This window comes from Alligator sinensis, unplaced genomic scaffold (assembly GCF_000455745.1).
Source record: "Alligator sinensis unplaced genomic scaffold, ASM45574v1 scaffold381_1, whole genome shotgun sequence".
NCBI lineage: Eukaryota > Metazoa > Chordata > Crocodylia > Alligatoridae > Alligator > Alligator sinensis.
The window spans coordinates 984,345-1,006,688 of NW_005842440.1; the positions used below are offsets into that span (position 1 = coordinate 984,345).

At 42.5% G+C, this 22,344-nt stretch overlaps 1 protein-coding gene across 21 annotated transcripts in view; it reads right to left on the reverse strand.

The window, feature by feature from the left end:
* The window catches only part of RGS6 (regulator of G protein signaling 6), a 578,846-nt gene that overhangs the window by 250,097 nt on the left and 306,405 nt on the right, over positions 1-22,344 (reverse strand). The window contains exon 2 of one of the 21 annotated variants that reach the window (XM_025212004.1): positions 17,493-17,630. The exons of 19 other annotated variants lie outside the window; for them this stretch is intronic. Coding sequence is in view for 1 of the 2 variants with exons in the window: in XM_025212002.1 (XP_025067787.1) it covers positions 12,306-12,314 (9 nt within the window). In the remaining variant the exon portion in view is untranslated. Of the gene's footprint in view, positions 1-12,305; positions 12,325-17,492; positions 17,631-22,344 lie in introns of those variants that run through there. One more of the 21 variants, XM_025212002.1, reaches the window with a different exon arrangement.

Sequence of the window (22,344 nt, forward strand, 5' to 3'; positions counted from 1 at the left end):
TGCTTCCCACAGCAGGGCAGCAGGAGCAGAAGGAGGAGAAGGAGGAGCTGCTGGAGGTGGGGGCACCTGAGTAGTATCTGCTCAGCTGCAGTGGTACCAAAAGCAGCTCTGCCAGGAAGCTGTGCACGTAGGCTGGGGCTGTTGACAATTGCAATGCAAGCAGAAGTGTGGCATGGGCTGCCCCAGGTGGGAGTGGGTGGGACTTGACCCCATGTACAGCACCACAGAGGCAGCCATGGGACAGATCGAATCAGTTGGCAGTCCGAATCTGCCCTGAAAGTTGTTTTTTGTCCACCCCTGTCTTAGAGCATAAGAATGATCTATCTTTGAAGTCAGTCAAGTAGCTTTGGTCTAGGTAAACAAACAAATATTCATAAACAGGTCCCAAAGTTTGTATCGACTACTAGCTAACTTTAATACATTGAAAACTGATGCTGAAATCTAATGGCAACACTCTCTTTTGTAGCGGCGGGGGGTAGGGTGGAGGACTGTGCTTTTGACAGATACTAGAAAAACTGTTTAAAGCCAAAATCTGTTTTTGATTTAACAGCAAGTTTCAGTTGTGGATAGTCCTGGTCAAATTATTCACTGTGAATACAATCCTAATTTTACAAATATATCATCATTTATACATATTTGTCAAAAAGTTCAGATAAACAGTTTTTCAGAGTATTGGTTGTTCATGAAATGTTGTCTTCTTTGAATTACAGAGATAGTTCTCCTTGTAACATAGCGTATTTTGTGTTCCATGATGGGATGACAGCTTTTTTAATAGGAAATTTACAAGTGACAAACAACTCTTCTTAATGTGTTAGTACCAATGTTTGCCTGCAGCTATATTAAATACAAGAGGGGATAAGCTAGGATAGCTGCAGGAAAACAAGGGTACTTTCACATTAACAAGAGTAGAACTAAGTCTAACTCTTCCTCAAACACTGGTGCAAATAATTCCCATGTATATGAATGTTTTTATTTAGCCAATAAAAAAGGAATACAGACATGTTCAAACCAAAGAATCATGTGAATCTCAATTAATTCTGGTGAGTTAGAGTTTCTACAGTATTTGATTAACTTGGAATGCTATATTTATCTTTGTTGATACTTCTCCACAAACGGTCAGACAGAAAGAGCATACTATCTATAAAGCTATTATCTTCCCAAATTTTGAGTGCTGTTCCTGGGGAAGCATTCCTTTGTGAATGTACAGTTGAGGCTTTACTGTACTGAGGCAGCAGCTGGTTCTGGAGAGGATGGGGCTGAGGATTCTTAGCCTCCCAAGTCCATTGACATGCTCCTAACTTGGAAGTTCACTAGTGAGGCACGTATAAGACTACTGGAGCCAGATGAGACCAGAGCAGCCTCTCTGGTGAACCTCTGTGTCTGGAGCTTGTTTGTGAACTCAGATGGGTAGCATGCTCTCAGTTCAGATCTCACCAAGACAGTATAGACAAATCCTTTATGGTCTGTCTAAATGCAACTGAATCAAAGAATGTAGAAGCCTTTCAGTTGCGAAAGTTTTGTTGTTGTTTTGAATTACTCATAGAAATAGTTTTATTGAAGTAAAATGAGAAGTATGTTGCCTAAGTAAGGCAAGCAGCTGGTTCCTAACATGGTTAATTGCCATGGAGATTTTCAAATGACATGATAGGTGCCTATGGAAATTGGGCACCTAATTGCTTTTCCTACTTTGAAAATCTCCCCAGCTGTGTCTTGGTATACAGGTTGGTATGAGGAAAACTGGCACAATAAGAATTTGCCAAATCTGTTATTTAAGGTTAAGGTAAAAACTCCTGCATTGCTAATGAACCCAACTACAGATGATACATTATGCTTCTGGGAGACCAAAAAGGCATTTAAAATCAAAAGTTTATCTACTCATTTCTCAGATAACAAAAGGAATCCTCTGTAACCACTGCTGCTGCTTCTGTACTAGTGTCAAGTGGTCCCTCTGTTAGCACTAGCAAGTATGCATGAAAAGAAACAAGGCCTGACAGTCCTGAGATCAGCAACCCAGGCTTCATGCTGATTCCTGCACCTGTTCCAGCACAGCAGTACACAAGGGCTTTGAGGGCACTAGGCGAGAGAAGATGGTTGAAGGCCATCAATAATAAATGTTATAACAGCCAGAGAGAGAGAAAGAAGGGAACTACATGGTGATTTTCAAAGCTGCCTGGAATTCATGATCATATTCTTGAAAGACTACCAAGATGGTTTCTATGAATGTGTGCTACACTGTATATTTGTTAACTTCTTCCTGTATGTAAATGAGTGAAAGCAGCATACTATCTTACTATTTGAATTCCTTTCTGTTCAGGGGTGAGAGAAAATGGCACTTGTCTTAGAGACCTGCAATGGTGCAGACGTTCTAGCTAACCTCATTCAAAACTAACTCTTCAACTCCCCTCAAGAAAGATGGGGAGATGTGCACGAATTCGGTGCAAAGCCCTCTCTTCCTTTGTTTTAAAACTCCAAAATTGAGGCATAGGTAGAGCTTACCACATTCTCATCTGAAACATAGAATTTGGGTTCTAAAACACAACCTCTGATACCTTTAAGGGACTGGAAACAATTTTTCCCATGTCCATGTATATTATAGACCTCATACAGCCTCAACAGAAGCTGTGAAATACTTTAATTTGAATTTGTTGATAACGTGATGTGGACTATGGGTTGATAGTGTCCCTCTAAAAAAGGAGAACTCAGGGAACTATAGATGGATTAGCCTCACCTCAATACTTGGGAAGTTACTGAAGCATAACCTAAGGAAAGACATTTGCAAGCATCTGCATGCTTGGATTTATGAAAAACAAATCATGCAGCCAGCATGGATTTATGAAAAACAAATCATGTCAAGCAAACTTGATCATCTTTGACAAAGTAACTGCTTGGGTGGATGAAGGGGATGCTGTGGATATAGTGTATCTAGACTTGAGCACGGCTTTTGACAGGGTCCCACAGGACCTTCTCATAAACAAGTTGGAGAAACGTGGCCTAGATAAAGCTACTATAAGGTGGATAGATAACTAGCTCAATAGCCACAACCAAAGGGTGATTATTAATGGGTCCACATCAGAACAACAAGAGGGTCTGAGTCATCCTGCACAGGGTCTATCCTGGACTCAGTGCGGTTCAATGTGTTTATTAACTATTTGGATGCTGGCATAGAAGGCTTCTTGAGTAAGTTTGCAGATGACATGAAACTGGGAAGGATTGCAAACATACTGGACTATGCAATTCAGAAGGTTCTCGACAGATTAGAAAGTTGTGCTAGAGTTAACAGGATGAAGTTCAATGTGGAAAATTCAAGGTGCTACACCTTGGGAGAAATAATAAAAAACACAAATCAGGTGGGTGACACCTGGGTGGATGGCAGCACTATGGAAAAGGGCTTGGGAGTCTTGGTAGATCACAGACTCAATATGAGCCTGTAGTGTGATGCAGCCACACAAAAGGTGAATGTGGTTTGGGGATGCATGAACAGAAACATTATGTGCAGGGGGTTGGACTAGATGACCTCTGCAGGTCCCTTCCAGCTGTACTTCTCTCTCTATGATTCTATGGTATATCGAATAATTGAACTTACCTATCAGATTGTTACAATTTAAATGATCCATGAAACATAACAGTAAGGGATAAATTCTTGTTAGAAGAAGAGTAAGACAAGGTTTTCTGATAATTAGTTTGACTTTGGTTTATAATAGCTTTAGGACCATTAGCTATTGCTATAGGATTTACAGAATAAATAAATAAATGGAACAAACCATTATTATTATTCACACAAATGGCTTATTGTACAGCCATCCCTTAATTCTCATGAGTTATTTAAAGCCTATTTTAATTAATTTCCACTCGCTTAAAAATATGATGGCACACACCAGTTGCTGAATTTAAAAAATCTCTTACTTATAGTGAGGTTCAGTGACAGATTCTTGTAACCTTGGCCTAAGAAGCAATCTTTAAAATTAAAGCCTCTTCTATTTTTCTGCCATATTTTTCTCCTTTCTCTAGTCTCAACTTACTAGTACTGGCACTGGAAAAGGAAACCAGACTATTTCTTGCTCTCACCTAAATGTCTTTCTACCCCCTCATACGTAGTAAGATTGTACTATCTGCATGCTGGGACTGTGTATTGGTGGACATAGTGACCGACAGTGTGCTTCAAAAAACAAAAACCAATATTGTAATTTAACAGTTTAAAGCTCATCTCTTAAATTCATATGTATGAAACTTTTTTTAAAGGCTTAGCCATATTTCTTTCTAGTCCTCTTCTTTTGGGATAGGAATCAATAGGAGACACTAGAAATAGACCTTATTCATAGAAGCATGGAATCATATAAAATTAGGGTTTGGAAGGGACCTCAAGAGGTCATCTAGTCCAACCCCCTGCTCAAAACAGGACCATCCCCAACTAGATCATTCCAGACAGGGTTTGTTGAGCTAAGCCTTAAAAATCTTTCTAAGTAACTTGTTCCAGTGCTTCATTACCCTCCTAGTGAGGAAGTTTTTCCTAACATCCAACCTAAACCTTCCTTGCTGCAACTTGAGACCATTGCTCCTTGTTCTGTCATCTGTCACCAGTGAGAACAGTCCAGATGGAAAAGAGCTCCATCCTCTTTGGAACCACCCCTCAGGTAGATGAAGGCTGCTATCAAATCCCCTCTCAGACTTCTCTTCTCCAAACTAAACAAACCCAGTTCTCTCCGTCTCTCTTCAGAAGCCATGTGCTCCAGCCCCCAAACCATTTTCATTGCTCTCTGCTGTGCTCTCTCCAGCTTGTCCACATCCTTTCTGTTGGGGAGCAGGGGGAGGCAACACTGGACACAGTACTCCAGATGTGGCCTCACCAGTGCAGAATAGAGTAGAATAATTACTTCCCTCAATCTGCTGGCAATACTTCTACTAATGCAGCCCAGTATGCTGTTAGCCTTCTTAGGAAGAAGGGCACACTGCTGACTCGCATCCAGCTTACTGTCCACTGTAACCCCCAAATCATTTTCTGCAGAGCTGTTTGTTAGCCAGTCAGTCCCCAGCCTGTAGCAGTGCATGGGATTCTTCCATCCTAAGTGCAAGACTTTGCATTTGTCCTTATTGAACCTCATGAGATTTCTTTTGGCCCAATCCTACAATTTGTCTAGGTCACTTTGAATCCTCCTAACCTAACCTCCAGTGCATCTACTACACCCCCCAGTTTGGTGTCATCCATGCCCTTTCAGTCCAAATCATCTTAGGTATTTCCCCTGACAACCAACCAGCATGTGGAGATGTTGTACAAGTATCTCTAAAGCAGGCTATGCTGGAGGGATAGGGGTGTGCTAGGGGCAGAATGTAAAAAAAAAAGAAAAAGAAAAAGTTAAAAGCTCATGTGAACCTACCAGCCAGTTGGATTAATATGGTTAACAAGACACAGGGAGCAGTATGTCCAGCATAATGTCTGGTTACCTTGGACTTCCCAGCCTGAATGACCTATTTACTTATATTTGATTTATTGCTTTATGGTCCAGCCTACCCAACAAAGGTTTGGGGCAGCTTTGGAATAAAAACAAGTCAGGTAACAACAGATAAAATATAAAATAAAATGGTAAATAATAAAACAGTTACCTAAAAACACTCTAACACTTAAAATCACCTGATAAAAGCTTGCCCAAATAAGAAAGATTTACAACACTTTCAGAAGATGTCATGGCTATTTACTGCTGGATTGAGAGCAGCCTCTGGCATGAGTAGAGAGCCTGGGCTGAACTCACCTCTTTGGAGCCACAGGGAGACAATATATAGTACTGTAGCAATTACGTTTGGTGCACGGGGCAAAGTCCGCAGCAGCAGCCCACCCTCACCCCACACACAGATCCAAGGGGCACATACCCCCACCCCCCATTCTTGTCTGGGAGTGCATGCGGTGGTGGGAAACACCCTTCCCCCTTCCCGTGCCTCCCCAAACAGGCCGCTTGCAGCTCCATCCCATGCCCTGCCTCAGCTGGACACCTCCTGTTGGTGCCCCTTTGCTTTGGCACCCAGGGTGGTCGCCAAAGCTTCCCCCCCACCCTCTTGTTATGGCATTGACAACATAACCACTTTGTCATGGTGGTAGCAGGGAACAGAGGAATCCTGATTCTCATGTCTCTGTTTGCCTATGTAGGGCCAGGTCACAATCTGAGCTTTAAGTATAGTATATGCTATTAATTACCTTTTCTTAATTTTGATAAGACAAGGATCTCAAGGACTTTTAAATTCATTATTTATTTAAGCTCAGAGCCAGAATCACCCACTGGTCCTGTATATATATTATTTATTATTTAAAACCACAAGTGTTTGGAGAAATTTAAAACTAAATCATTTTAAACCTCAAGTAAAATGATATTGTTTCTTGACATATGTAACTTGCCTTTATTGCATTAGAGGATTTGTATTCAGTAGGCCACACACCATAGTGTAAATGAGGAGCAAAGCCAAAGTCAACACTTACTTTCAAGTTACAACAACAGAACTTAGCCCCAGTGGTAATTTTAAATGTAACTGACATCAATCTACTCAGTAGATTTGTACTCTAATTGCTAACTAAATTGGAAATGTATCTAAATAGGCATCTCATCAGTAATAATTTGGGTTTGCACTGGTAAATCAACTGTCAAGACCCTTCGGGGAAGACAAACACAGAAGAACAACCCTCAAGATGAGATGGAGCACTACTGATTTTACCCCAGCTGAGAATCTGGGCCATGGAATTTAAGTGATTTGTTCAAGGTCTCAGACTTCAAGTATAGTAAAAGGAAATGCAAACACCAGCCTATCCAGAAACTGGAGATATACTTTACAAAACTTGTAAATATGATAGAATGAAAGCCCAAAACATCACTAAAAGGAAGCTCTTCAATGAAGGAAAACTCTTTAGTAGCAAACTAAGCAACTCAAATTATCCTTGTGCTTAACTGTTCTGTAATGAAAGATTTATTTAGTCATGTGCTTAAAGTTGGACCAGCACCATTTAGCACACTTCAGGGTCTAGAAGTATGGCAAAGCTAAAGTATGACTCTAATTCAACAACACTTTAATACCATTTGCTTAAGCAAAACATTAAAGAGCTTGCTCAGAATTCTTTGCTACTCCATTTGTACCTTAGTAAAAGAACAGAAGGGAGGAATGGGAAAAGTTTGCTTTAAGCCCTTTTAGGACTCCTTACATTTTTGAGTCTTGGGATTGTTGTAACTTATGCCAAAACAGTCCACATGTAACAGGAAACCCTATCCCTGTTATGAAGAAAAGCATGCCAGGTGAGAAAAAGCAGCAGGGTCCCTTTATGGCTAGGACTTTCATAGCCTGAAGGAGTAGGTTGGCTGCCTGCAGGCAGGGAAGCCCTGACAACTCAGCTGAAGGGGTAGAGACCCCAGTGGCCAAGAAAAGCACAAAGTAGAGCAGAAGGGGCAAGTTGCCTGCTGCAGGTAAGGGAAGGAACCTCCTGAAGAGGAGCAACTGGCCCAGAGGTAAGCTCCCCCTTCCCTTTGCAAAGTCCAGCATGCAGCTACCTGGCTGCAGGAAACAATACCAGGAAGAAGAGGCAAAGGATTAGCAGCACCTGGGCCAAGTAAACAGGAAGCTCAGGACGCAGGCGGAGGAGTTAACTGAGATATAAACCCTTCCTCAAGGCAGAGGTAGGGAGGACTGTCCCAAATGGCACAGTAGGATAGAGCCATTCTGAGAGACAAGGACCTGGGCAAGCCCTGCAGGAAGAGCAGCCACTGCTGAGTGAATGAGAGCCCAAGGAGTGCAAAGGACTGAGAACTTTTCTTTTGTGTTGACCTAGGAAGGACCCTGAGAGAAGAGAAGGAAATGCCCACAGAGTTTGGAGGGCTATTCGAACCCCAGAGGGGCCCTGCAGGCTGAGTGTGAGTGTACCCACAGGGGGCTAAGGACATTTCAGATAGGCTAAGGGGGAGTCCAGTGAAGTGGATGCACATGGAGGACGGGGGTGATTTGTGTTAATCCAGTGGGGGTCTATTTCTCTTTCTTTTGCTCTACTCAGGTGTTAGTAACACCCAGAGGACTAGAGTTGCTGTGAGGGGAGGTTTGGAGGCTGTGGAGCAGAGTGCTCAGAACCCCACAAATTTTCCCCCTGTATTTTTTTTATCCATATTTGCCATTTCCTATTTTTGTGGTGGTTTTGGAGAGGAGGTAGGCAGCAGCTTCTACAAGGCAGAGGCCCCAGAGGGGATCAAAGCCCAGAGGGGCCAGAGGTCCTGACTGAAGTCAGGTGGGCTGGAACCCAACAGGGCAGAAGCTCCAGCTAAGTACAGAGGCAGAGAGTGAGAAAAGGGTAGATTTCTGCACCACCCAGTTGGGCTAGGAGGTGGGAAAGGAGGGGAGGAAAGGTATCTTCAGCTAGACTTTGGTTACCTAAAAGTAGCCTCCTAAACAACATACTAACTATAACACCAAGACATGGCAGGTGGGAGAGAAGAACTAGGTTAGGGAGCTGGGGTAGATGTGTGTTACACAGCCACCACAGGGTGTCACAACCACCCCTGGAGGTGCACCCTGTCACACACGTCTCTCCTACGTAGGCAGCTGTCTGTCTCATGAGACAACGGATTCCTGTTAAGTGAAGCATCAGTTGGTTGAACATCTGAGTGTGGCTGTAGAGCCCAATTCATGAGTGACAGTCCCTTCCACACTTGTTACATGTGAAGTTCATACCTAACAGTCCTGAATATGATACAGGATTCTTCCTAAAGTGTCTTCTTTCCTCTGCATGTTAGCTGCCTCTTTCCTCAAAATCCTTCATTCCATGCTTAAAAGATTGCTTCCAAGTGCTTTGCTTCTGAGCAATATTTTCTCAGTCTTTTGGCTCAATGTTTATTGCCTTCATATCTCTCTTGCAAACATCTTTAGACAGAGATAAGAATGCCTATATGATCTTCCTATAGAGATATCTCCATACAAGAGATCCTTGACTATATAGCCATCATCCACTCTCCACATATGACCAAGCCATCAAAGTCAACACTGAGTGTTGACCTGACCACTGTCAAGACATGTTCAGAATGCTGGCATGTTTCAAGACCTCAGTATAGACAACTTTGTTCTACCAGGAAATTCCTAGAATGTGGCGAAGGCAATGTGAATTAAAGCTGTTGAAGCATTTTTTTTTTCTTGAGTAGGGTATGTGGTCTAGGATTCACTGCTATACAAAAGAGTGTTGAAGATATAAGCATGATATACTTTGACTTTTGTCTTAACAGTCAATCTGTTGTTCCACACTTATTTGCTCAGATTTGGTCATGATACCTGAGGCTTGGTCAATACAGGTATTCGGTTCAGTCTCAAGTGACAAGTTATTGATAACAATGGAGCTAAGATGCATAAATTTACTTCCAACATCCAATACATTTTCACCTATTGTGATCACTGGTGGTAAATTCAATATTCTGGCCCAAAATGTCGGCTTTCTTGATGCTGATGTAACTTATGCTGACTGTTGTAACTTATGCTGAGACAGTCCATGGCTCTCCTACGGTAGCACAAAGAGCTGTAGTCAGATCGCTTCTCTCATTCCAGTAAGCCTTCTATCCTACAGGGTTGAAAGTGTGGCAGATGTGCATCCATCCTATTAGATAGTTGGAGAATTGCCTTGCATAGCGTTTGGCCCCAGGAGCTAGTTCTGTCCACTGTAAATAAACAGAGAGGTACAGAGAGACCACAGGATAAGAGAGAAATAGGCCCCTCAATCAGGGTGGTACCTGAACTGTTTCAGATTCTGACTATCCAATGTTGCTTCCATTTTGTTGCCCCCTTTCCTAATTTTCTTCTTTCCAATCCAGTCCACATGATCAGGTTCAGATTGAAGGATCGTTATGTGCATTTGGAATAGTTAATGAAAATGGATGTAGCTTCATGTCCTGAAATACCATGAAAAATGGTCCTTATTTAGTCAAACAAAATATCTTTAATTAGCAACAGACTTTCATTAGTGTCTTTAAAAAGAAAATTCAATTTGCACCTAACTTGAAAGATTTTTACACCAGTTAATTAGAAGCAACTATCTTAGCTAATGAAACCTAAATGCCTCCTTCATAAGATTTTACATAGGAGGATAAGAAGTGTAGCTTCCAAGCAAACATAATAAGGCTTTCTCAAGAGCTCTTGAGGCAGAAATAGAAGGGAACACCCAGAGTTTATGGAAGAGCTAATATATCCTCAGTGGTAGGACATGGCAGAGGTCCTAACTGAACTTACTATTCAGCTGTTCTCTCTGGAGGCAGAGACAGGTTTGTTAGTCTAGTTACTTCAACACAATGTGCTAAGAGAGGCAGGCATGAAGTTGAGAATCATTCTACTGGGAGAAGAGGGTGGCAAGGTGCCCTTAACTGAACTTCCTGCCTCCTTTCAGTAGCTTAGGCAGATCAAAGTAAAAAACAGGAGTTTGTCTGTGGTGTACAATCACTCTTTGCCTTCATACCTCATTTCCGAGAATGTCCAGAGACTGGAAGGCCAGGAGGAGTGAGCACCAAGCTGCAATGAGCTGACTTAATCCATGATCTGTCTCCTTCTGTTCCCTTGTAAAAATACCCTTTTCTTCTGTGTTTTTCTGTTTGCTTGCTCTGCTATGTTTTACTTGCTCTTAATACCACCCATCTCAAACACCCCAAAATCACCCTGAAAGTCATGACACTGGGTTAAAAATCAAGAGACTTTATAAGTAAGTATTGGGACTCTATTTTGTGCCTTTTTAAGCTGCTAAGGTGCACTCACTTCCCAAATTTTTCTTTACAACCATGACAACTAGAAAACTTGCTTTTTTTTTCTTTAATTGAAAGCAGAGAGTCTCACTTAATCACTTGTCTCAGAGATTTAGGGATTTAAATCAACACGTACAGTATCACAACACCTGCCATAACATTGCATGAGCTGTCAACACTGCTTTTTTTCCTTCTCTTCTTACCCAATTAGCTTTAGATGTGGGAAGAAGAGCAGCAACCAGCCAGGACAACAATGTTTCCACTTCGAGTGAATACTTTGTGCTGGCCCATACAGGTCTCTTTAATGTGATTCAGTGGAGATACTGACCACTGTCATGGGATACGTGCTGTTAACCTTTTGTAAAGCATAGCACACATGTCTGTAGCTGGGTAACAGAATTATTTTTTTCATGGCTCTTCTGTATGCATCATGTCCTTATTGGATGGTGTCAGAACTAAATGTTTCTCACAGCCCTACAAACCCTTTTTTGAAGATGCAACCACCTCTGTTGAGAGTAATAACTTGGTCAGGTTTGCAATATACTGACCCCCAGCAGGGAGGATGCTTCTCACTTTTTGCACTTTACTACAGTAAAAAATCAGTGGCAAAAAATCAAGCATTCTACTTCAAACAGGAATTGTTTTGGTATTTCAAGTAACATGTTAAAACTAACGGTTTGTTATGCTTACTGAGCTATATCTCTGCTTGGGCTTATGGGAAATGTGCTCATCTGCTCTGCCACAGGTTTGGTAATGCTGCAGAAACCTTGACAGTGTTCTGCTGAGTGACTGATTATGGGACGACTGCAATGTCCTGTGCACATCACTTCCTTGACAGTCCCAGATGATGAATAAGATGCTGTATCCAACCTCTACTGCACTTTGGTTTTACTTTGTTATATTTTCATTGTTAATTACTCCATACCTGACAGATTTCCCCCACTGAAGATACCCATCAGATTTTTTGTTTTTAACATGGACCACTGCAGGCAGAATATAAGCATCATGAACTAAAATTAGAATATTCACTGGCTAAATGACTGTTTCTTCACTCCCTGTTAATCTGCATCATGCTCTCTGCCATGATATTGAATACTAGGGAGCCCGTAGGCTCTGCTTTATGACCAAATAGAAGCTGTGCTGTAGTTCAGAGTGTATTAGGAGACCAGTTTGGAACCCTGGCCTAGAAAAACAAAGAGTGGCATGGATGAAGATCAGAGGCAGAGATGTGCAAGAGCTTGGGATTGGATTGGCATGAGGTGCTCAAAAATAAGGAATAAGATTCTTTGGTGGAGCAGTAAGAGGAACCTTGAACATTGTGAGAAACCTATGTCTGACTCAGTGCTATTAGTCACATTTGCATGAATAACACAATCCATTGGAAGATTCCAATGTAACATGATTTGGGAACAATATATATGTGTGTAGGCATTTTGCAGCAGTGTAAGTGACTCTTTACATGTAATTTTAAGACGAATGTACTGCTTGTGAAATTTGTGGTGTTCTATAATTTCAGAAATTACAGGATATATACAAAAAGGTATTTCACCAGCTACTTAAAAATCTCCTACCTACCATTATCATGCCTCTTTCTTCAGAAACCATTTCATCTAAGTGGAAATGAAACAAGAGAAGAAATACAGCAAAGGTTACAGTACAGCATGAATCTCTCCTGGTCTATTATTCCCAAGAATACCCTTGACACCTTTTCTAAAAAATGAGTAAAATTTGCATATACAACAGAGCCCAGGGTACCTCTTAAAAGCACAGTAACAGCAGGCTAGTTTCAGAGCTGCTGGAAAATGGCCAAACTGAAAGGATGCTTGTGATAGCACAGCTTGAGGATGGAGCAGCTGACTGAAGCCAAAGTGGATAAATACTGTGAAGGTAGTGGTAGGTCATAGGAGTTGTGATACAAGTCTAGATATCTAGGCACTGCAGCAACAAGTCACATCCAGTCATCCTGCTCATAAGGAAGGATGAAGAAAGGTTAGGAGGGTTCCCAGGCCATTGTGGGGTCTAATGGGTTCTGGATCTGGGTGTGCAGGGGCAGCATGGTCTGCAGAGAGCCTGGGAGCAGGCAGGGAGGGGGACCCGCCCCTATGCTGCTGCTGCTGCTGCTGCTTTTGGCCTGATTAGGGTTGAGGGGGCTCTGGGAGCAGAAGAGAGGTAGTAGGGTGATTTGGGGTGCAGCAGGGGTGACCCAAACAGCAAGGGGTGCCCCCCCCCCCTCCTTGGCCTATACTGTAGCTAGAGACCTGGTGAACAGGGCAGGCATGGAGCAGACTTGCAGCCACTAGCCATTAGGGCTGTGTGAAATTTTGCCGGCTGTTTTGATTCAACACTGTTTCGACTCATTTCAAGCTCGAAACAGTGAAATTGAATCAAAACGAAGGGCTTCAAAACAGACTTGAAACAAAATGAGGCTAGTCAAAACGTTTTGAAAGTTTCAAAACATTTTGAGTTTCAAAGCAGCCAGGTGGTGGGAGACAGGGGAGAACCAGGGCTGCGCTTCCAGTGGCTCCACAGCCCTATGTGGCTCAGCTAGGAGCACAGCCCTTGTTCTCTCTGCCTCCTGCAGCCAGGCTGTGGGAGCCCGATCACAGCACAGGGGAAAGGAACTCAGCCCAGCTAAGCCGAGTTCCCGTCACCAGCCTGACGATCGGGATCAGCTGGGCTGAGTTCCTTACCCCAGCCCCATCCTAGCGCTGGGGATGGGAACTCAGCCCAGCTGGGCTGAGTTAATTTCCCCAGCCCAATCGATCCTAGCGCTGGGGAGGGGAACTGAGTGATCAGGCTCAGTTCCCTTCCCCAGCTCCCCGGTCCCAGGAGGCAGTACCTGGGTTCCCTCACTCATCTGGCAGGCAGATGGGGGCCCGCAGCCCCAGGAGGACAGGCACAGCCCCCGCAGCCATTCCAGGGTTGCAGGCCCCCATCTGCCTGCTGGAAGAAAGATGCTGTTTCAAGCTTCCCCATTATAGTGTGTGGGCGAAACATCGAAACAGAGTCACTGTTTCAGTGAAACGAAATGGAACAGTGGTTTCGAATCGAAATTAAATTTGAAATGAAACACTGTTCCGTCAAAACCTTGAAGCTGAAACAGAACGACGCCATTTCACACAGCCCTGCTAGCATGCCCCTGCACACCAGGCCTCTAGCTGCAAGTCTGAGCAGTGCACATTAGAGAAGGTATTACCTCTGAACATGTGAATGATCATCACTAGCACTGGTTAACCTTAACACAGACTAACATTCCTTCAAATTAACACTTGCTAACTCTAACAGGTAATCTCACCCTAAATGGATAATAATTCAAACTCATCTGAAAGAGAGAGCTTTGCTTCGTTCATGTTAGAGATGCTTAGGTGATAAGTTCTATGCGAATGCAAACCACTGTCATATTTTTGTCAGCTTGTTTTTCACTTCCTTCAGGACTCACAGACAAATACCATTCACTCCTGTTGATTTATTGTAAGCTACTGTTTTGCTTGAATTTTTTCCCCGTCATATTTTTTTTCCAAACATCTGTCCCTGACAACATCTCATCTCCTCTGCCTGACTGGTAACCTAAGGCAGGTGCTTTCTCCTCACCATTTAAATAAACAGCATGTCAAATGACCCAGTCTGAAAATTACACTATGAATCTGAAATGACACAGCTTCACTGTGCCCCATATATACAAGTTAATAACTGATGCAGCATTTTGTGTTTTTTTACCTATAAAATAGGATTCAGATTGGCCATGCAAGATTTTAAAAGGAGTTGGGCAAACAAGTGTGTGTCAGAAAAGCTCAGACTTAAACTCTTTTACTGATGACAGTGTTATCCAAGTTATTTTTTAAAATAATAACAACTAAGGCATTTTATAATAGCTACTGTACAAGATGAGTCCAGGGGATATGGCTACTATGAAGTAATCAAACCCAAGGGATTAGAAGCAGTCTGATGAGCCTAATGCCTTAACATCCTAGAAGTATTTATTATCTTAAGATAACCACATTTTCTCTAATGCATTATTACTTAAATGTTAATGGGACCCTTGCAGCCTACAAAAGCTTATGAAGTCCAGCACCACACTGTGGTTTACTTCCAGTATATCTACCACTTGCTATAATCAATGTCTGTTCTCAAGCCTTTTTAGTTGTTGACCCAATTTAATGCCTGACTGGAGATTGTCCTCCCAGCTGTAATTAAAGTAAAAAAGTACTTTACAATGAATTTATACCTGCAGAGCTCATGACATCTGTTTATTCTGTTCTCTGTGTGTGTGTGCCCAAACACATTACAAGCAGATACATACTTGATACGGTTGGAAACTCTATATCCTCCCAGTAAAAATCACCCCAGAGTAACTGCTTAGATTCTAGTAATGAAAACCAAGCTAAACCTTTAGCTGACATTTTCCAGTACTAGAATAGAGTTCTGTCCTTAAAGTAATTTTCAGTGCATTACCCATTATGCTTTGCCATCGAATTTTACCTCTGTGGTGATCACTTTAACCTAATTCAGTCCCTCTTTCTTTGAGAGGCTGACACTTTATCTAGAACTGAACTAATCCCTACCTACAACACTATAATTAATGTGACACATCAGGGTTACTATGCTAGATTGCTCTGCAATAATCGCTGAAATTTCCTTAGCTGACACGTACCAGGCATAACCTTTTCTAGTAAGAAAAACAGTGTGTGATATTCATTCAACCAAGCCATATTTATTTTGTTTGGAATTGTCTATTTGAGTTTCTCTCTTTAACCCCTCAAAGTTCCCTTCCCTTCTAGAACTCAGTTCTATGCCTGAAAGAGTCTTATACCAGGCATCTATTGGCAGAACTCCAGGACTCAGTAGTATCAGATCAAGAATCCCAGAGAACTCATTTAAAAAAATATCTTTCCTACTTAACTAAGCACATGGGCCCAGTGCTCTCTGTACAGAAATAATGCATATAGTACAGTAGGAAACATGACAGTCTATGTTCCTGGACCTTACTTTTTCAACTCTATGAGTATGGAAGAAGTGTGTTATCTTTCCAAGTACTCCAATACCTGTCTTCACATCCATGGATCTCAGAAAATCCACCACAGAGAAGGGTGGATCCAGCAAGGCTCCATGCAGCTCTGATTGGATCCCAGGCTGGCTTTATGGGAATCTAATTTTTCAAAATCTAAAGCAGGTTGATCAATCAAACCAACCAAGTCCTGTTACATAAGGATAAGGGAAGGGGAATGCTCAGTGAAATTAAAGATCAGTAGATTTAGAATAATGCCCCCGCCCAATCTTATTGGAGCTACCTATTTGTGCATTAGCTACCCCAATATACATAGGGAGACCACGGCACCAATACAAGCATCCTCTCTGCAGCTAACAACCAGCATTGATGCAAAGAACATGAAACATCAACTCTGCTGGGCTGGTCACTGTGCTGGTGGCTGACACTTGTCTCCTGAAGCAAGTCCTCTTCCCTCAACTTAGTCATGGTAAGAGGACCAGCAAAGGACAGAGGAAATGCCAGAAGGACACCCTGAAAGCAGAGCTTAAGAATAGTGGCAGCAACCCTACAAATTGGGAAGTGGTAGCTGGTAATAGGTTTCAATGGCGCTGTACCATACATCAAGCTACAGCCCACTTTGAAAAGAGTTGTCTTGCTCACGAAGCCAAGAAATGGCAAAGGAGGAAGGAAAGTGCACAACATCCTAGCCAACAGTTGTACCTCCCCCTCTTCCCCCCCGCCCCTCCCCACAAGGCACCACTTGTCATATCTGTGCAAAAACTTGCAGAGCACGGGTTGGACTCCTCAGCCACCTTAAAAATCACCAGTAATTCTCCCCCTCCCCCCACGGCAGACATCATCTTCATATTGAGGGATAACTGATGATAACTACACGTTGTTATCTTTGTTGCCTCCATCCATTTTTCCCTCCTCCTACTGTTCATTAAACCTACTTGTGATATAACTTAAACAAGGGTGAAACAGGGGCCTTAAATTGAAGCGGTGGGTTTTAAAAAACACCGCTTCAGTTTAGGGCTGATTAACCCCCTATTATTTATTTTATTTGTATAATACTTAAGATAATGGGGCTTCAATGCTGAAAGGATCTACATGTACCACCACAATATAAATAACAATTTAAGGAGGCTGAAGAATTTAGTTTCAGAAAGTGTGAAGTAAGACTATGTGTGACTCCTTTGATAATGGAGTGCTACAAAATAATCCAAGCCTTGTTTTGAGGTACGGCTAAAATCAAAAGATTTTGCAGTCTATACAAGGTGAAGATATGGTAGCCAAATGTCATGATGATTCTATGACACGATGACAGAAGGCAGAACAGACTGGCACCTTGGATACTAACAGGTTCAGAAAGGCATAAATCAGAGGTTGGCAACATTTTGGGGAGAGTGCCAAAAACACCCAGAACCTTGACTTATAAGATGTTGGTGTGCTGGGGCAGATGGCAGGGGAGCAGTGAGGGGCCTGATCCCTGTTGTGGCAGTGCAGCCCTGGTCCCTTCCCTGCTGTCTGCCCTGAGGCACATGTGCCAAGCAAAATGCCTTTGTGTGCTATGCTCTGGCACTTGTGCCAGGGTTTGTCTACCTCTGCCATAAGCTTTCATAGGCAACAATCTACTTTGTCAAATGCTATGCTGTGCCAATGCAACATGACATCAGGACTTTGCATAGTGAATCTCTGAATCCCTAACTGGTGACTTTCAATTGCTTTTGCTCTGCAAAAATTGTGTACCTATGTTTAATAACATTTGAACTTACGTAAGCTAAGACAGTTGTAGAGGTGAATCAAATCTCATGCTTCAAGGAGTAAGGTGATTGTCTGCAGAACAGAGAATTTTCTTCTGCTATTACTGTATTGTATAAATGATTGTTTCTATCTTCCTCCTAAAAAAGAAACTGCCAGAGATAAGGCATTGCAATAGATGGACAAGTATTATGCAGTATGGCAAAAGATATGTAAAGTGCTAATCTACCTATACGAATAGTTAGAAACTTTTGCACAAATCGTGTTTGCTTACTTGCCCTTTTGTAACAAATGTGAGGTAGCTGGGAGAAGATCAAATTCTGTGAATAAACAGAAAAACAACTACAGAAAAATGTTCCTATTTCCACTTCCCTTTAAAATTTTTTAAACACACACATAGAACTCAGATCATCTCACTTTTATCTTTAGGTTTAGAATCACATATGTCTGGGCGTGACTTTTTCTCATGAAAAAAAGCAGATACTCAGGCAAATGATACCTAGGGATCCAATTTTTCTGTTCACCATGGAAAAACGAGGTAAAACCTTGATTTTCTCATTTTAAGGAGAAAAATCCAGATTTTCTCTTTTAAAGGAGAAAAATGTAGGAAACAGCAGGCTTCCCCTCGCAGGTTGGCAGAGTTCCAGCCTGCAAGGGGCTAGGGGGAGTGAGAGAAGGGCAATCAGCAGGGGGTGCCATGTGAATGTGCACATGGACACATGCACATGACTGCCATGCAGCCTGGAGAGCAGCTCCTTGCAGGTAAGTTGGGTGGGGGGATGGAACTGAAGCCACCATAGTGAGGGAGGGAGAGAGGGAGTTGCGCACAGGGCTGAGGCTGCTGCCCAGCTGCGTGGAGGTTCGGGCCTGGGGCTAGAATCCGTGGTCACAGGGCTTGGGTGGGGAGTGGGATGGGGCTGAGGAGAGCTCATCCAGGGGGCGGCTGGAGAGGCTGGCTCCCTGCTGCTGCACACACTCCTGTGAGGGGCACATGTCCCCCAGATTTGTGCATGGGCTGGGGGCAAGCTGCCTGCTTTGGGGTTTGGGCTCCCTGCCCCGCTGCCCTCCCCCTAGGGCCTCTGCAGCACAGCAGGTGTGATCTGGCACAGCAGGACAGAGCAGGGTGGGGGGGATGTTTGGTGCCGGTGCCACTGCCACCTCGAGCCTCATGCCGCCATGGCGAAGCGTCACCTGCCCACCTGGCAGCAGCAGAGGTGGGGCTGCAGTGTTGTGCCTCTCACTGCTGCTGGGTGGACAGGGAGCACCTCACCATTCCAGAGCTCCTAGCAGCAGCAACCAGCTTCCCCACCTAGCTCTGCAATGCCCTGCCACACTTGGTCTCGCCTGCTGGGCTGTAGAGGCCCCCAGGGGAGGGCAGCAGGGTGGGGAGCCTGAGTCCATAGTGGGCAACTCGCATTCACCTTCCTCCTCCAGGCTCTGCTCCAGCCATTCTACCTGGAGGGGAGGGGGAGCCAGGCTCTGTGCTCCACTACACCAGAGCAGCCATCACCTTCTGCAGGTGGCAGCTGGGGTTTAGGTGCTCCTGCAGGGGGAAGGCAGCTGTGTACTCCCCTGCAGTTGGGAAGTGAGGGGCAGACCACGTGGCATCCCAGCTGCCCATAAGATGGAGAGCCCATACTAGACAAGAAATGTGTCCCACTGGCAAATCCTCGACTGGGTTCCGCCATTATTAAATTAGTCTAGGTGTGCCGAACTTCTGTTCTGTTATGGGTATAGACCAATTGTTTGTGCCAAACTTCTGTTTTGTTATGGGTATAGATCAGTTTGTGATCGGTTATATCAGTAAAAGTGTAATGTCTGTACCTGGCCCGCAAGATCAAGCCCAGTCTGCTGCTCAAAGCAGGACCATCCCTATCTATATCATCCCAGCCAAGGCTTTGTCTAGCCTGGTCTTAAAAAGCTCCAAGGATGGAGATTCCATAACCTCTCTGGGTAAACTGTTTCAGTGCTTTACTACCCTTCTTGTGAGAAAGTTTTTCCTAATATCTAATCTAAGCTTCCCTTGCTGCAATTTGAGACCACTTCTCCTTGTTCTGTTATTTGTGACCACTCCATCTTCTTTGAAACCACCCTTCAGGGATTTGAAAGCTGCTATTAAATCCCCTTTCAGTCTAAATCAGTGCCTGGGATCAGTCCCTCACCTGCCCCTATTTACCTTATTGGTTCAGTGGATAACTCCAAACCTTATTTTCTGAATACTGTTTAACTCCTGCTCTCAAGATAGAATTGTTAATATCCACTTTTCTGTGGTGCTCTTTACTATAGTATCCAAGTGCTTCACAGACATTAATTGCATTTATTTTCTGCAATGTTCCTGTAAGACGAAAGGGAGGGAAATGGAGCAAAAATAAGGTAAAGCCCCAAGCTTCTACTAATTTTACATACCCATTTTGATAGGCCTAAAGTTTGATTTTTCACATAATTTTTATGTTCAAAGTAAAGCTTCTGTTTCCCTCCATAGCAGCTTTGAGTGTTCAACATTGCTGTAAATCAGAACCTGATCCCAAATCAGGCTCAGAAAATGAAGAACACAATCAAATCACAGCTTGTGAAAGTCTGGTTAAAGTAAATTACTCAGCATCATGCAGGAACTCGGTGGCAGAAACTGGGGTCAAATCCAGTTCTCAAAGATGGCATTCAACTGCCTTAATCTTGAAGATATCCTGTCTCTTCCTGCAATTTCCTGCCTTAACTATATGTCTTCCAATTTCTGCAACAAATGCAGCAAGGGTCTTATACAGAATGTTTTCTATCTACCACTCTTATATGTCCCCAGAAGACTATCCATTCTGGATTGAGTATAGCACAGGTCCTATGAAAAGAGCATTATTGTAATATGCTTTTAAAGACTGAATCATAATGGCTAGATGAGGGGAAAAAATTAAGATTGCACACAGCCTCTGCACCCCTGGAATGATGCATGTCCACTGCAAACATGGTCTACAAAAATGTAACTATCAAATTCTAACAAGTCTCTACTCAGCATATGTGAACTGAGATTTTTCCAAATGTTTTTAATTTGATCAAATGTGCACATTTTTCAAAGAAACAGAAAAAGGCATATTCATGATCCCAGAGTGACCCTCGCTCACGTATCAAGACCTATCTCCAAAACATAGAGGTGCTAGTGCTCCTTAATGTAATGATCTTAAGCTTTTCTTAAATAAGATTAAGATCATTCTTTCCCTTGATCTTATTCCTAGAAATGGAAGGATAATTTTTGTTGAAACATTTCAAAAAAGTTACAGCTCCAAAATAAACACCTGCTATAGAAAAATTACTTCTAAATGGTTAAAGTTGAGTAAAGTTCTAAATGACTGAAAAATGATCTTTTAATGGGAACTGCAAGAGAGCTTTAATTATAGGTAGTGGTATAATTTCTCCTTTTAAAACAAGCACCTTTGGCAGAGGACAACATTTAGGGCATATCTATACCACTAAACTGCAGTCCCAGGGAGTGCTATACTGAGATGCAATATATCCACCCCATGCATGCCACCTCCTGAACCAGAAGTGGTGTAGCTGGATTAGCACGGTACTAGGTCAATGCCAGCGAAGTCTAGTCTACCTCTCAGCAGAGCTTATTCACGCAGAGTGTTACAATAAGGCAGCTACACTACTTCCAACTCATGAAGTAGCATGTACAGAGTAAAAGTGACATGTCTCAGTATGGAGTGGCCTGAAGTTGTAATTGAGCAATACAGACATACATTGAGATACTATGTACATCTATTGTTTATAAAACCTAGATTTTTGTATTTGAATTTGTTTTTGTATTTTTGAATTTGTAGAGTTAAAGGAGAATTTAATTCAAAAGGATCCTGAGGAGTCACCAAGTTTTGTAGTGGTTAATAAAATCCAATCTATTTAGGGAACATGTATGTTATTCCTTGGACATATTATGAATAGGTATGACATGAAACTAAGACAGAAAAAATACAGTTACATTACCTCTATGGTCCGGTCCCTGTATATATTGAGGGTGGCAAACAAGCCCCATCAATCACAGTAACAAAATTTGATCATCAGCACAGTAACATGCAAATTGCAAGAGCAAGACTGTAATACTTACCTTGTAAAATGATTTGTGGATGACAATGGAACTGCCAGACAACCTTGTCAGTCTGGAAGGTGAATGCTTCTAGTTTTACAGTAATACACTCTCCTCAAAATATATATTCCTGCTCAGAGGAGATGGTGAGCATTTCTGGTACAAAACAGATACAGCAGAGAATATATACCATATAGAGATGTTCCAGACTGTTTACTAGAAGCATGCATCATATGATCTCAGTTTTGGCCCCACAAAAACAAAACTTCCCTAATTCAGGAAAATTATCCATTGTTCTCACAATTCTAATGGGACCTTACATGGCTATAAATGTAATTTATTTCCACTTCAAAGCCTCTTCATATTGCAAGAATGGCGAGAAAGAAACATTACAACCTTATATAATGGGAACAGCTGAAGTGGTTCAGAAGATAGTAATAAGAGCAAGTATCGTATGTACCAAACCAAACTGCATTTGGTGTGGTCTCTGAAGTTCTGGTTAAACCTGGCTTGGCTCAGCACTGTTGAACCATGCATGACCCTGCCTCTCCTTCAAAACCAAACACTTCAGTTATCCTAACAGGCATTTTATCCTTAGTGAAGCTGAGGGGAAAAGTATGTTTTAAAAGATTTAAATACCAAAAATAAAACAAGAAATGGTAAAGAAATCAGGTTATTTTCTGTCTCTGTCCATGGATTTTGAAAATGATGGAAGAAAAGCTACTGTGGTTATCCTCAAACCATTTCCTATGTATCCAAAGGAGAAAATTAGACTTTCTCTTGTACCTTTGGAA